A 17,485-nucleotide genomic window follows, 5' to 3' on the forward strand; every position below is an offset into this window, starting at 1 on the left:
CTCTCTCTCTCTCTCTCTCTCTCTCTCTCTCTCTCTCTCTCTCTCTCTATCTCTATCTCTATCTCTCTCTCGCTCGCTCGCTTTCTATCTCCCTCATTCTTCTTATAGTTTTAGTATGCTTTACTTAAATAGACATCTTTTTGCTTTTGTTACTTCTCTTAAGATTGCTTAACTTAGCAAAGTACTTACAAAGCTCGAATGTATACGAGTAAGAACGAGTGAGACATTGCTTTCGAATAACTTTCACGAGAGTGGTCACAGTCCTACCCTTTTTAGTATCGAACGTAAAAATGTTGCTACAAACAAATATTCTTTACTTTTATTTTGGAGTCAACTGAAAATTCTATTAACACTTTGGAGTTCTGAGTTTAATTATTTACAAATGATTGTATAGCACTGCAGGCTTTAATAAATATGTAAGTATGTACTTGCAGCTGATGCAATTAGTATAATTTTTGCTAACATTGGAAATTAATTCCAAAAAGAGGAATATTTATATAAAAAAAAGCCACACATGAAATAATCGAAAATATTACGATCGAGATTTTAACCGACCTAAGAAGAATCTATAAATCTATAAAATGTCAACTTTTATACATAAAGAATTTCACGCTACAATGCTTTTGTCTTCAATTTTTTCTAGAGCTCGTAACGCAAACAAGAAAAAGAAAAGAAACAGTGTCTCTCTGGTTTTATGTTTTGAATTATATGAGAGCATCTTCTACTAAAGCAAACCCATTTAGGACATTTGAAGCAGTGACTAGCGTTAGATGCAATTAGACCACCATATATATATGTATATATACATATATCTAATTGTTCTATCAAAGAACAGTATGCTCTATATGGTCATTTAGTCGTAAGATTGTCTAAATCAAATGAGTTGCTAATGGTCTTGCACTTACCTACATGTGACGACTTATGTTCGTTGTCCATGATGAATCTGGCATGCAGAGGAAAATCAAACCAATTCGGCAAGGGAATATGTGGCCACATTAATGCTCTGGACATAACTGCAAAAATTCAGTAAACATTATGATTAATGTGTGTATTGTTGAAAATCATGTAATTCTGAGCTTATTTATTTTAAAAGTTTTTAAAATTACAATATGAAAACGAGTTAGGACTTAGAATATATTCTGATCAAATGCACCCAGATGTGAAGGCAAAGGTGAAATTCACAGCAATAGTCGAAAACTGCATTCATTAATAACTAATGAAATAAAGAAATCATCGATTTGAAATTTGGCATAAGCTGTAGCGAGTATTCAAGATTCGATAGATGTCTTACCTTTTCTGTATTACAACATAAAAGTGTTGACTCTTTGCTGCAATATGTCTTTCGTCCATTGTTCAGATTTCATATCTGCCATAAACCTTGAAGCGCTATGATTTGTTGTTTTCTATTTTTTTGAAAATTTGCCAATTTCTTTTCGCCTTAAATACTTTCTGATTTTTCTTGATTTATTATCTTAAATATATATATATATGTATGTATATATATATATATGTGTGTGTGTATGTGTGTGGGTGTGTGTAACAAAATGGAAGAAGTGAGAAAATGCACTGATGCCCGTATCAACGATCGACGAAAAGATTTAAAAAGATCTTCATATTTAGTTGATGGCCACGCGCTTTCCAAACTACTTTTAATGTTTTTAAAAGCAAAAACAAGTATTTTCCCATACTTACGTTACAGCAGAGCTTGTCTGTGCTGCCTCAATCTGTCGTCAGTTTTTTAATTTATGCAAAGGAAACATTTGAAAAAGAAAGGAGATAATTATACGGAAGCAAAAATTTTTTATAAGTTTGTCCAATTTTCAAATTCGTTAATTATAGCAAAATATATGAAAAGAGTTAGTACTCTCAAGGCATATTCTTTGTTAATTTCCATATCATAAAATGAACAAGTTAAAGCGTTACAATCATGCAAAGCCTTATACCTTACCACATGACGAAATTCATACCTTCTTTTCACGGCTTACTTCCCATGACATCATTTATGGGGAGGAGCTCGAAGTATAGATCTATGCGGTTCGAATTTACTCTATTAAATTTGCACCAAATCGCTATTCAGGATCAACTCTTATAGTAAAATACTAAAAGTTAGGACTTGTTGCCATACAAAGGCTTCATTTTTACAACAGGGTTTGTATAGGTAGAGATTCAAAAAATGATCCTATCTGATCCGAATTTCCCAAATGTATTTAATATGCGAAAATATGTAGCCACATGAAGCTATAAATGTATCTTATATAGTCGAGCGGTAAAAATGGGCCAACTCAATACATTTTCAACAAAGTTCATCCTTGGACGAAAACAAACTCATTAGGCCAAATGCCGTCAATATCGAAAGCTGCCATCTGTAGGTTAAACACAAAAACAAAAATAGATAGATATAATAAGTTGGTCTACAATTCCGAGGGTTGAGTAAGAAAATAACATATTCATAGTAACATATTCATTTTCTCGGAAAATCGCACAATCGGTAATAGTCGTTGGGATTAGATATAAGAAATATGGTAGATAGAACAGCAATCCGAAATTGAAGTGATTGTCATCGACTTGTTCGATTTGTTCCATACTGAGTCACTGTTTGAAAAGCCAAAACGGCCATACACTTTCGATAAATCTGGTATTTTAGTTATAGGGATGGTCGCCATATTCATTCATTCATTAGCGGGGGTGAGTCGCCGGTTTGCTCTTAAATAAACCCTTGTGCCAGCGGGCACTGTAAAGTGGAATACACATAGGCGTAAGTAGCTGCACACAAATTTAACATGGCCTTGTGTCGCAATTTCAGCATATAATTAGAAGATAACAATTTTTTAATATACGAAATCGAAAACAAACGATAATGATTAGGATTGCTTATTCTTCGGTAAATATTTCTTTTATTATTTATGGAAATTTAGAAGCATTATCTTCAAAGATGTGGAGAAGATTCTTAGGGTTACATTGTTATGTGAACCGCTACGCTATTTCAATGAGACTTAGGATCGCTTCGAAAACGTTTAGTATATGCATTAGTACCGGCATACAGTTGAAGGAAAAGCAGTTCATTATAAATTTTTTTTAAAGCAGTTCGCATTGCATCATATGTTCATATGATGCTCCTATTACTAATTCTCGCTTCATATTAAAGGTTTGTTGTGTTTTGGTATCAGTTTAACTGTCCTTATCTGTATATTTATAAGTTTATGGTACGATCTAAAGACCTGCAGTGGAATTTATTTGATGATCGGTATAGCCTTCGAAGATTTGATTTTATATGTGTATGCATTTATCAACCAAACATTTATATATATACATACAAGCAAAGTATTCCAATTTTAAATTTTACATAAGCATCAGCATCGATATTTTCATTAGTAAAATCACGTAACTTTCTTCAAAAATTGTTGAAAGCTTTTTTCCATATTTATATGCGCGTATATATCTTCAAGACACTCATAGCTATTGAAACATAAATTAAATGATCAATTAAAAAGAAATAAATGACGTGTTGCCAGAATAATTTGATATAAATAATTAACGGCAAACAGCCGAATCAATGGCCATCCATAAAAATGGTCAACGAACAAATGTCTTGAGACGCTAGGAAAACGTATTTCATGAAACGTATGACAAAAAGTGAGTCTAAATTATTGTACGAACGTGTAATACAAATATTAAAGACATATATTACGCTTAATTACCGATTATAATGTGGGTGTTCTTCTTGTGGTCTAGACCGTAGCCATCCAGCTGAAAGAAATAAATAGTCAATTTTCGAAAAAAAAGTTGTTTATAAATAAATTTACATTAAATTACGATTTGTATTATTGATACATGCGTGCGTACATCTAATGCACATATATTCATTTTTATAACCAACAGTCAATTGTTCCAATTCCCCTTATACCATGGATAAGCTTCAGAAGATTTTTTAAAATAGTGGCGTATTTCCATTAATATAAAATTCTTTACCATTATCATTATAATTATTGTTCATAGACAATCCGTAACGCGACCAGAGAAGTGTTTTGTAGTCCTAGCCGTTCAGTTTGAACACGTTTTTTTTAAATGTTGGAGTGTCAATAACACGAGTGTGATTTTTTCTGAACTTTCAAATAATTTCTTTTTGAACCTTCGTGTTGTCTAAATTATGGAAGTGTCCAGGAAGTGTGTGGAAGTGTCGGGATTATATATACTGAACCTTTAGCGGACTCTCTTTTAGAGGGTTAAATTTTCTTTTAATGGCTGGAACCATTCGCATTACGCCATTTTTTGGAATTGTGACGTCATGAGTAGGTAAAACATAACCACCACGTCCTCTTCCAATTTTTCGTCGACTTTAGTAAATATTTCCTCAACTTAAGACTCTTCGTAGGTCTTTCCTTATTGGCAAGATATATATGAATGTAAAATATAGATACATATAAGAAGAGTAGATTGTGAAGAGCTGAAAGCGAACAGGTAAACGATTGAATGAAAGGGGTGAAGAAGTACAGCGAAGTCGTCAATTGGATGTCGTCGAATCAAGTCGTAAAGTGGTGCAATCGCCAAATTTTTTTTATTCATATCTTTAATTTGGCTGATTAATGAATTTGAATTATTGTCTAGTAGCCATTAGCGTAAGTAACATTTTAAATATTACAATTGCCGATTTAGGTTAAGAATTAGGTTAATTTAGGTTAAGAATTTGGTCTTTGGTTCTAAATGAAGATTGCAAGTGTGAAGTTTATCTCGGCCTTCTAAAGATTTTACGCTTTTCAAGAAATGTAATTGGTGAAGCAATTCAAAGCAGTTCTCTGCTTCCAATATGACTTTTTCATTTGACGCAAAATGCAATTCAAAAGTGTATCAAGCACTTATACGTTTCCAAAGAGATAATAGGCGCCGAATACCCTACACAAGGTGGTTGCGGATGCAGTTCATGTGCAAATCATACCATTTTTCACTATTTGATGGATAAGGTTGAAAGTGTAGATTTTATGTTTCTTTTCTTCGAATGAGGTTGCTTTCTACTTATTTTTATATTTCACCGATCTAAGAAGGCTGAATAGTATATATCTACAGCAACATCCAGTTATTACCACAGCGCTCGGTGATAATTATGTCATTTACGTTTCCGAAAGCACTCCATAACTCTTCCCGCTAATGCTTGTGCCCTTGCTCCCTTGGGAGACAAGGGTCTTGCCGGTCGAAACAACCGAATTCTTTATGTGCTTCCAGTGTGTAGGGTAGTCGAAGAAACCCAATTAAAGCCACTTTGAACATCTCTAAATTCCTGATTGAGGTGGTGAGGGCAACCGTTTTCAGATGTTTGTGAGCAGCAACCACTTTATACAAGATTTTTTGCATTCAATTTTTCGTAGTAGCCTTTAAACACGTCCATATGAAATGTTTATGGGCACAGCTTGTTCAGACGTTTTCATTTTTGCCTCAACCAATATTATGCAATGGATTTTTCAACCGTTTCTTCTATAACCGCAGTTGAGTACAAAATTTATCCATTTTATCTGACGCCGAAGATACGCTGTCATGTTCATCGAGACTTCACGTATGCCTTGTTCGCCTCGCACGTCTTTCTAAGGGGCTTAAATTTATAAGCAATTTCAAAAATTATTAAAAATTCGTAAACATTTTCCAAAAATTGAGCCCAATATTGATTTTAATTCTGATATAAATATCTCTCTACATTAAACAGAATTATAAAAAAATTACCAAATCCCTTCCTATTCCTACTTCAATTACAAAAAAAAATTAATAATTTTGATGATTTCAATGACAAGTATTGAACATTCTTCGAAAATAGAACAGCCGTAGCTTTCTAACTTTCTAGTATTTAATTACAAACATTATCACTTCATAAATTAAAAGATTTTTCTCACGAATGTCAAACGATGTGGTGGAAGTGTGAATGAATTTAATCATGAAATATTACAATTTTCGGAATGTAAATATCAATCTCATAAATTTGATTTTCGAAGACATTATGCAGTCCGGACCACATAGTAGAGAAGAAATTATCATTTGTAAAATAAATTAACCATAAACTGAAATCAAATTTTACGCATTTTGGAATTATGCCAGACGTTGATTGAACACGATATCATTTAATACTAACAAAATACCTACAGTAGCTGTTGTTTAGCGCATTGTACATAAAATTACTGCAATTGCTAAAATATTTATGGATTCAATTATTCATCACTGGTTTGTTTTTTTCTTCCTATTTACAGTTAATATCAACTCCTGCCGTTGTTGATAAAGAAAAATTGAAAATTCAAAACGCCGAAAAACGAAAAGCAGAAGATTCCGATCAATTGAAAGATTTAAAAAAGGTGAGGGAAAAAAGAGTTAATTCGAAAAATAACTTTCTATAAAGTTAATTATATGTGGACACATTATCTGAGACAAAAATAAAAAAGTAAATAGAAAATATGTACAATATTGAGCATAATTTTTAATACATACACGTGGTGCTGATACTTTTAGAATCAGTGAAGTAAATAGAATTCTGCTTGCTGAGGAAGAGGAATGTATTAACGTACACTTGTATTTCTTTTTTGTAAAACAACCTTAACACATTCTTCAGATTCAGATTTTCATTTTTTTTGCACGCACTACGGAGGAAGGGGGTATATCATCAAAACGTTTGCAGCACCCGAGTGGGACCTCTTTTTTTGTAGAAAATACAAAGTATATACCTATATATATATATATATATATATATATGTACATATATTCTCGATCCCCTTCCAATTCCTAGCCTCTTCAGTGTCTACTTGCCCGTCTGTCCGTCTATGGAATATCTGTGGAAAACATTTCCCTGGTGGCAAAAGCGAAGATATCGGCCTCCACTATGGGAAATTCCTGCACGCAGATTGGTATTGAAAATGAACTAAACCGATCAAAGAACATACTTGTGTATGATTTTTAATTGTCGCTATTATTTGAAATATGTTGCTGATGAAATTATATAAAAGTATAATTTGAAACATCGTATATCAAATCGAATACCCTATATATAATTAAGTAATAACATTATTTTTTAGCGAATCCTTGCTCTCTCCATTAAAATTTTAAAAATGTCTAAAAAGTAGAGACGCATTTGTAAACTGATTCAAAACCATCAATTATCAAAAAATAATACGTACATTTCCAGCCTTTGACAAATGAGAGACCCCTGGTGCGTACACAAACAGAATTCTTTTTTTTTATGTATATACCCTAAAGCAATCGTATATGTTTAATTAAGAAATATTCAAAAAAAACGCTTTCAGCATACATTTTCGGTTGATTTCCAATGTGCCAATTTGCAAATTAATTGAGATTGGACTTCGTCCTACTTCCTAGTAACAGACCGAGACGATATAGTTTAATAGTTGTGACGAATGTTAAGCTAAAATCTACATTATAAAAATGCTGAGACTTTTCTATTACAGATAATCACAAAGCACAAAAATTGGCAAAGAGAGAGAGAGAGAGAGAGAGAGAGAGATAAAAGAAACTTCCATGTATTCTTGTTACGAATTAGGCCAAAGAAGTTTTAAAATGCTTAATATCAGTCTACTGTATAAATTCTAAATATTGAATTATTTAATAAGCAAATAGATATATTTACTTAATAAAACAACTTAAAATATTTTCAGGCAAAACTCGAAACAAAAGCATTGAAAGCTAAAAGGCCCGGTTTTACTGACGAAAGATATCATGAGACTTCGTATTATATTGAAAATGGTAAGCTGAATAACCCAAAATTAATTGTCTATATTATTGAGATGTTGAAAACTGCTAATAATAAGAAACGCGAACTGTAACGCATTGTTTTAAATAGCGATCGTATCAAAGCTTTGGGGTTAATACCTTTGCTAACATATTTTTGTGTTTGTGTAAAATTTGATAAAAGTAGATTGCATGAAAACCAGCGGATTATCTAAAAACCAAATCCTCAAAATGGTAAAACCAGCTTCACAGAGCTGGCGAATGTTGAAAAGTTAACGCAGTAAATGTAGATACTGGTAACTTGTTTATAAAACGATATTTAAGCCGCACGCTTGCGAAACGCAAAATTAGTCGAGTCAAGAGTTGCATCATGTTATGATATTTAAAGGGACAAGAGTAGAAAAGGTAGTATATATATAAGCTCCTACAGATAATTTGCGAATAGGTCGAAAATAAAATCCCAATAATCACAATTCAGTGATACGAATTTAAAACTAAGTGGTCCGAACCTCGCATATCCACTACTACGCTTTTTGCATTCTACTCATCAAGTTCTTTTATTTCATACTCATGACCAGCTACATGATTAAGAAAAAATTAATGGTGATAGGAAATACAGCGAACTGGTCACAAGTTCATTTTAGAATTAACCGATTTTTGAGGAATGTACACAATAGTTTTAAACATTCTGTCTCGTTTGTCTTATGATAAATAAGCACAAACCTTGATAAAAGTGAAAAAAGAAAATTTAATCACTCATAACTTTGTGTAAGCATGGCCGATTTTGACCATTTTTGCATTTAAAGGATAGAGTACTTCGTAAAATAAATGTGGAAGACTTAAGCCCTCTGACTAATAACTTCCGAGTAACGAGCAAAAATCTAAAAATTTTTGTTAATAAAAACTGGGTTGCGTTCAGTTTACGCTCTATTGCGCGCTTCTGCTCTAACCAATTTGTCCAACCAACTTGCATGCAGAAAGTTTCAATATACTACCAAATTTGAAGTCGATATCTTCATTTTTGCGGCCAGGAGAGCGCCAACGACACACACCACAGAGACGCATAGAATAACGGACATGGCTAAATCAGTTCAGAATTTCACGCTTCCTAAGGTTCCTTTTGGATATCACATATATTTTGGAAAAAAAAAAAAATGAGAATACTCTCATTTTACAGCGGTGGGTATGACAAGAAGGAGAGTCGGAGTTTTTGTAGAAATGCAGATTATATTGGATGGCTATCTTCACTTTAGTAAATAATTATATATAATATATAATTATATATGATGAAAAAAAGATATGAAGACAAGCGAAGCATGTTTAGATGCATAACAAGAAGTAGGCCGAATTTCGCACAGCTGCTCATTAAAAATGTTTCCTTTATTACAGTTCCAATTTCAAAATTTACTGAAAATTCGGAATTTTTTAACATGTTAAAAAATAATTATTTATAAAAACGATTTTCGGAGACCTATTACATGGGAAAAAAGCCCAATACATGGCTTATTATGCTTAATTTTCTTTATCACAGAATTTGATTTATTCTTCAACTATTTACGCCATAAAGCACCAAAAATTAGACCAGCGGGAATTCAGAAAGTGGTCCCATTCGATTTAAACTTTCCACATTTCCTAATTGAATACGCCAAGGTACCACTTTTCACCGATTTTTGTCGAGAAATATTCAAAGTAGCAATATATTTCATAAAATGGATTTCTCAATACAGGATATCATTTTGAAAACGATCGTCAAAATATTTCGGTTTTTCAATATGTTTTGCTCAATGATGATCCCTATTGAAAATGGAATCGATGGGACAATTTTCACGAGCTTGCTCCATACAATGCCGTTTATTCGGAAGTGATGCGGAATATTCAATGGTCGCACTTATCCGTTTATGATGTTTAGTTGGTGGCCATAGATGAAATTTGAAAATGGATCTAATCTGTCCACAAAAGGTAGGCAATTGTAACTTGCAAATTAAAGCAGATATTACTCTAAAGACTAACACAAGTGGTTGTCAAGGCCACACAAACCTTGTAATACAAAAATGAGCGTAATTAGCTCATAAACAAGTTTAAAAATGACAAAAAACTGCAATAGTGTGCGGTGATCTAAAGCTTGAAGCAAATAGCTGTAACTCATAGTAAAAGCGATCACAATCGCCTGACTCTGACGTAGGTACGAAGTTATAACACAAAATGTATATGAATGATTTGGAATTATGGGAGAAGTAAAACTGAAATTATGTTTTCAGACAGCGCAGTAAACCTTTTTTAAGGTTTATTTTGATTTTACACTAAGAATCATATATTCCTTTTTCTCCATTGTATGAATCACTATAAATTTAATCGTTTATATAGATTTTTTTTTTTTTTTTTTGATTTTGAGTACATACATTATTTCTCTTATGCAATACACTTATAATATAAGAAAATTGTTTACTTAAAGGTCTACGAAAAGTGTACCCGTATTACTTCACCTTTACAACATTCACTAAAGGACGTTGGGTTGGTGAAAAAATTTTGGACGTGTTTTCACGAGAATTTCGAGCACATCCTGCCGAGGAGTACGAGCGCTGCATAAAATCGGGCACATTAACCGTTAATTATGAGAAAGTACCGGTTGATTATCGTTTGAAGCACAATGACTTGTTGGCCAATATTGTGCACAGGTAGGACAAACATACGAATTATTTTAGCTATCATAACATATAAATTCTTCGTATATAAGTTTGACTTTAAGTGCTTTCCCATTTCAAATTAGCCTAAAATGAAAAGAAAAACTGTAACAGGGATAATCTTCCAAATGATCTGTAATGTAAAATTCAATTGGATCCATACTTCTCAATGCGTTTTTAAGACATTCTATGCATTTTGTACACAAAATATCGCGATTATCACATTAACGAATCGTTTCGTATTCAAACGCCATTTAATCAACAATCAGTCCTTTCATCATTTTTCTGTATGTGTGTATATTTGCAGACATGAAGTTCCAGTTACTAGTCAACCAATCACAATAGTGCACATGGACGATGACATTGTGGTTGTGAATAAACCGGCGTCAATACCAGTAAGTGGCTTTAATGACCGCCATCTAAGTCGTTTTTATTGTAATAGTGGTTGTTGTCGTTTCGATTGTTAGTTTTTCATTATTTTTGTTAAACATACACCCACCCACGTACAATACTGAAACAACGGATGGATGCATTTGTTTTATAAAAGTGCTTGAGTTGACATAACATGACTAAATGCTATTATTTCCTTTTTCATTCTGGTTTTATCTGATTTAAAAAAATCGCTTTTGCATGAATTCACTCTTCATTGACATACATATGCCAACACTAACACACGTCACTAACGTTATTAAAGTTGTTTTCTTGTCAGATAACTTTATATAAGAAATTATACTTACATTATATAAAATTTAATTAAACAATGAAAAACAATAAATAATATCATATGATTCAAACCTTATATTTTAACATTTAAAAGCAAGAACACAATGAAAATTGCATACGTACAAACTAAATTGAATGCATTTTCATTAACATATAATGGTTTCTATGTTTCCAATTGTTCTTCAAAAAAAAAAAAAAAAATTATTTGACAATTCTTGGCGTGGCATTCTGGTTAATATCTTCGTATACATGTTTGCTCGAAAGGTTCATCCATGCGGAAGATATCGTCATAATACGGTGGTGTTCATTTTAGCCAAGGAATACAATTTGAAAAATTTACGAACCATACACCGTCTAGATCGTCTAACATCTGGACTCTTACTATTCGGCCGCAGTCCAAAGAAAGCTCGCCAGATGGAACACCAGATACGTAATCGCCAAGTACAAAAAGAGTATATTTGCCGCGTTGAGGGCAATTTTCCAGAGTAAGTAAAACGCTTTTAATCAATTTTATATAAATTTTAAATTTGCTTTATATCCAACTTTCGTTTTTCTTGAAATGAGAAAAATCAGTCTTCGCTTAATTATCACATGTACGATATTTGTTTCCAATAATATACGATATACCCTTAGTAATGGTGTCGCTATTAGCGTAAAATAAAACGAAAATTATGTACGACTTAGCGGTAACTTTTTATGCCGACCTTCATTTGAAACAAGGAGGACGGTATTAAATTATGACAAGTGCGACATTTGCATCCCGTAATATTTCCAGCGATATTTCGTCTGTAAAATTTATTGTGAGTGTGTGTGCGAATTGACAAACTTTTATTTACATATATTTAGTGTGTACAGTGTTGGAATTACCTCATTTTAAAAATGAACGTAAAATGCAGCATCAATGTCTTTGAATCTCGCACAGCCTTTTGTACAAGTCGGTCCTGTTGAATACAGAATTGAGAAGGATTTCCGATATACGAACATTATGAATAATAACCGAGACAATTAGTATATTCGATAAAAAACAAAAAAATGAAAAGAACTAATTTTTCATGTGTTGTAATATGAAGTGGGCGATGCAATATTTTTTATATTTTCAAAATAAAACTTTCGCTGCATAGGCCCGTGAGCGTTGTAGGCGTGTCCTTTTAAACCATATAGATACTACAAAGTTAGACAGACGGACATTCCTAGGTGCATTCCGAACTTCAAACTGCCCAAAAATTTATATACTTTGTGCGATTTTTGAAGCTTGTCACTGCGCGTTATAAAGTTATTGAAAAAAAAATTAAATTTTAATAGACTAAAATATTGGGTACGCTTGGTCAACTTTTCTCCTTTTTCTACAACTGCTACAGCATTGCCTATACGATGTACGTTAAAGTTTGCGTAGATTTATCTACGTTGATAAGTGACGAGCAAAAAACCAACCTTTGAAATAGAAAGGTATCCTCAGTATAGGTAGTCCATTTTCAATACCAAGCTGCATGCAAGACCTTCCAACGTTTCTATCAAACTTGAAGTCGATAGCCCCATTTCTGCCGCAAGGATAATCGTCATTACATAGAAGGACATGCTTAAATTGATTTAGAATTTGATCCTGATCAAAAATGTATATAGTTTTCGGGGTCTCTGTAGCTTCCTTCTGGGGTTGCAAACGTTTTGATATAATGAATATGCCCCTCATCTCTCAGTGGTGGTTATAAAAAGTTTTCTCAAATTGCTGAAATTCGTCAAAAAGCTTTGGAACTTTATATAAATTTATAACCGTTGAAAAAGCCCAAATTGATTCACGCGGTTGTTTCAATGACAAGAGTGTTTCTGTGTCGATTTGCTTGATGTCTGCCCACGTATACTTGCGTTCAAGGTCATGATTGTCGATATGTAATGTAATATCAAATATTTGACTTATTTTAGCCTAAGGAGATATCCTATTGATTAGTTTGGTCAGATAATATTTACGACCACTCCCCATGTAACGCTTTGTTGTGAAAAAGTCGCTATATGAGAAAATTTTCCCACATGTTGTACGTCTCGAACATAATTTTTCAAATCTGGTACTTTCGCAAACTAAATGAATATGGAAAATTGACACCGAACGGTGGGTCCACGCTTTCAACCCCTTCTCATTATAAATGTTCCCATAAAAATAAGCTGATATATGACCGACAAAAACATCTAATTTTTAGCATTTCGTAATGAAAATCGGTCTAAGAAAAGTGTTTGACTTATAGGTCCTACTACTTTGAACTGGGACGACTTTTGTTGGTCTACCTTTCTCACTTTCTTTCCTGTTGGGATTCTTTTTTATTTTAAACTTGGATGACGTCTGTTGGTCTACTCTTGTCACTTTCTCTCCTCTATTAATATTTCGCATTTTACGCGAAAATGAACGAATAATAGTAAGTTCCGCAATAAAAAAATTAAAAGCGCTACATTTGGACTCCTCGACATGCTCAAAATAAACTTTTTAGTATTTTATGACGAAAATGCGAAGATAAACAATCAAAATGCTGTACTGGGGTGCGTCCTGTCTGCCTTGCCTAACTGTGAGGTTGTAACTTTTTATTATATCATAAATCACATTTTCACACAATATGCGATTTCGCAATAGCAAATTAGTTGGTCAAACGGCCTGTTTTAAATATTGTTTTATCCGCGAAATTAAAATCTGTGAAGTGCTACAGAAAACCTTTTGCGAAGCGTCTAGATTTAAATCGCCAAAAATGTAAATAAATTAATAAAGTGTAAAAAGTGACAGTTCATAAGCCTTATTCGCGTCTGTAGTTGAAGTGGTACATAGAAGGTGTATATTTTTATGTCCGTTTATAATGTTCCGACTGACATTTTACGCACAAAATATAGCGCCGGATAGCTGAAAAAAGGTTCAATTTTGTCATTCGATGAAATGAATTCATCTAATATGCCTCTCGCTCTCTTTTTCATGTTTATTTTAATGCAGCTAAAAGCAGAAAAAAAATCGCCTAATGGGAAAGACGACACCGCAAATCGCGAAAGAAAAGATAAAGTTTAACGTCAAACATTCTCTATTAGATTATTAAGCCTAACTCCACCCAATAGATAAAAATTTTGCAATCAGCTTTTCTTTCTTCATCTTTATCGTATGACAAATCAAACAAATCTCCTGCAATGGGTACAAGAAAAAGAAAGAATAGTTTGATTAATTTAATCAACATTTCGCTTGTTCGAGATTTCTTGATTTTATTTCTAATTTGGTCTTTTTTTTTTTGTCACAAAGGTATTTAATTATTCCATTAAAATGTTCAAGTATTTTATTGCCTCTCATGTGGCTGTGTTTGCCTTATTTCCTCCTGTTTGTCTTATTGACTTTAAATTATTCTTAGGGGAGTCATCGAATGCACGGAACCAATCGAAGTTGTTAGCTATAAAATTGGTGTTTGCAAGGTGTCGCCAAAGGGAAAAGATTGTACAACAAAGTTTCAGAAGATTTCCTATAACGGACAAACCAGTGTGGTGCTGTGCAAACCTTTAACTGGTCGTATGCATCAAATTCGTGTACACTTGCAGTACTTAGGTAAGTGAAACGAATGAAATCTATACTTAAAATGAAATCATAGCAAAAGCAAAATATCGAAAAAGAGTAAAAAAATGGCGTCGAATTACATTGAATTTTTTGATACGTATTGTCTGCTTATATCGTTTATTAAATTTCAAAAATTTTGAAAACGAAAAAAATATGTGTACTTAAAAATTCGCAAACACTATGCAAGTATATAAGTATGCATCGTAAATGTGTTGTGGAACAAAGGAAAACCAAAAGAAGCTACGAAAGTGGTAACACATAACAGTTATGTATAACTAATGTTTTCCTGCGTGAGACTAAGTGTCCTCATACAAAAAGCAATCTGTTATGTTTTTTTTTTTAATAATCGGCGCAATAGCGCTCGATTTACATCGATTAATAATCATAAAATATAATACAAAGTGCGTTCATCGTAAACCATTCTAGGGATTACATACGTGCGCACAAACTTTATAGACCGTGCATCTCAAGTGAAGAATCCTACAAAAAATCAAAAGCAAGATTGAGCAGAATTCTTAAACGTCCACTAATCCGCATTAAAACGAGGAAGCAAGTGTATAACATTATAATCGTATCGATAAGTTGGATAATAAACATTTTCAATCGGAATCGTTTGCATATAAATAAATACAGATAAATAAATAAATCCAAGTATCAGCAAAATCTTCGCTAGACTTTTCCGAATTTTTTACCTTTAAAAATTAAATTCAATGCACTAACTGCACTGAAGGAAAAGATGGCATAGTTTAACGCTTGATAAAAATGGCCGAACCTTTAAATTGACGTATCTTTTCATACCCATCATTTTGTCAAAACGTTTGCAACGTCCAGGAGGAAACTTCAGAGACCCCACAAACTGTATATATTCTTGATCAGAATCAAATTCTAGATTGATTTAAACATGTCCGTCTGCACGTTCATGTTTCTTTCTTCTTGTGTAATGTCTGTTGTAAGTATTCTCCTTACGGCAAAAATGATGCCGTCGGCTTCAAATTTTACAGAAACGTTGAAAGTTCTTGTACGCAGGTTGATATTGAAAATGGGCCAAATCGATCGAAGGACACGCGCACAGCGCCACGTAAACTGGGAACACCTTTGTCGAATAAAAAGTCGGTTTTTTGCTCGTTACTCATAAACGGCTCGTTACAGATAAATGTACAAAAATTTGAATACATATTCTGTAGGCGATGCGAAATACCTGCACAAAAGTGGAAAAAATTGATCACTACCCAATATTATATTGCATCAAAATTTCATTTTTTTCAATATCTGTTTTTCTTGGTCAATTGTCCGTCTGTTCGTTTGTCCGCGCAACTGGGTGGTATTTGTGGTAAACATTCTCCCATCAGCCAAAAAATAGATACATCCCCTACAGATTTCCAAAAGAATTTGGAAATGACTTAAAGTTTTCGGACGCTCACACGCCTATGCAATAAAAGTTTTATTTTTAAAATAGAAAAAATCAGCCCCGCCCATTTCATATTAAAGAGCATGCAAATTTATTTATTTATTTATTTTTTTTTTTTTTTTTTTTTTTTTTTAAGGATAACTGTAAGGCTATAATAGACTCGATCTCGACCAAGCATAATTCTCTTATTAGTTTTGTGTTAGTTTAAAAATACAACACACAAACAAAGAATACGTAGATTGAGTGACCAGTACTCAGGAGCAACAGTTTTGTAAGTGCTTTTACATCATTTGACTTTCTGTGCGACAACTTGTAAAGGCAATAACGTAACAAATCGAAAAGTGATCAAAGTAGGAGCTGGAATTCTTATCATATGAAGAAAAGGGGAAAACACTTCATGATAATGCCCAGTCGACTTTCGAAGATTACTTCACTGAACGAGACGAGTTATTAGATTGTGTACTAATTATCACTGCGATGTCCGAATCTATTACGAATCTCCACAGAACCAAAATTCATATTCCGATTTGATTTGATGGACAGTCCTCGACGAAGATTAAGCATATCTACATTCGACATTCAAAAGGTTATGGCTGATGGGCTCTGGGATAAAGACGGGATATCGCATATTGACAAGCTGAAGACAATTGAAAATTAAGCTATTATTAAATTTGCATTTGTCACTGAACCTGTGTTTTACTTTTAAGCTACGCAGACATTCAAAAAATTTAACATTCTCCCTGTCGTACGATAAGAAAAAAAATAGGATATAGCTTTGCGACTGCTAAACAATTTGATTATAATCTACCCGATCAAAAATGAATTTGTTTCCAGGGCACTTTATATTTTTCAAGACGAACTTGTTCTCGAAAATGCCAGAACACGACGTATAAGTGCGCAGAGCAAAAAAATAACAATTGGCGATAGGACTAACTCGAAATCAAGATAAACTTCTTTCAATAATTATGCCATAATTGCTTAGTTGAAAATATTTAATTAGTTAATTAGCTGATCATAGACATTGTTGGTTTGAGCGGAGCTTGTTGGCTTCGGTGTAACGCTGTTTTCAGGAATTGCAATTTAAACGGACGAGGAAATAGATAAATCAGTACGCTATTCGCCTATTCTATGATTATTAATTAATGACTAAGGTTCGTTACTGTTAGTTGGTGCATACTTGCATTTTGTAGAAAAACGTGTAATCGATTGTAGGATGCATGTCAGTGAACAGTAAATCTTAAATAAAACAGATAAACAAAATCGCTTATGCTTTAAATAATAAGATCGAGTTCCGGTATTCAATTGCATCTGAATCTGAGTCGGATTTCTTCTGCTTTCCTGAATCTTGCGATCATAGGTGGTCATATAGTTTTATTTAGTTCATGCAGATCGATT

The 17,485-nt window shown here is 33.1% G+C and overlaps 1 protein-coding gene across 6 annotated transcripts in view; it reads left to right on the forward strand.

The window, feature by feature from the left end:
- Window positions 1-17,485, forward strand: part of LOC119642384 (RNA pseudouridylate synthase domain-containing protein 2) — a 92,519-nt gene that overhangs the window by 72,671 nt on the left and 2,363 nt on the right. For all 6 annotated transcript variants that reach the window (XM_038041530.1, XM_038041528.1, XM_038041527.1 and 3 more), the window contains exons 3-8: window positions 6,228-6,329; window positions 7,641-7,728; window positions 10,166-10,388; window positions 10,702-10,789; window positions 11,382-11,602; window positions 14,483-14,673. In XM_038041530.1, the coding sequence (XP_037897458.1) occupies window positions 6,228-6,329; window positions 7,641-7,728; window positions 10,166-10,388; window positions 10,702-10,789; window positions 11,382-11,602; window positions 14,483-14,673 (913 nt within the window). The remainder of the gene's footprint in view (window positions 1-6,227; window positions 6,330-7,640; window positions 7,729-10,165; window positions 10,389-10,701; window positions 10,790-11,381; window positions 11,603-14,482; window positions 14,674-17,485) is intronic.

Source organism: Glossina fuscipes, unplaced genomic scaffold (genome assembly GCF_014805625.2).
Source record: "Glossina fuscipes isolate IAEA_lab_2018 unplaced genomic scaffold, Yale_Gfus_2 222, whole genome shotgun sequence".
In the NCBI taxonomy this organism is placed as follows: domain Eukaryota; kingdom Metazoa; phylum Arthropoda; class Insecta; order Diptera; family Glossinidae; genus Glossina; species Glossina fuscipes.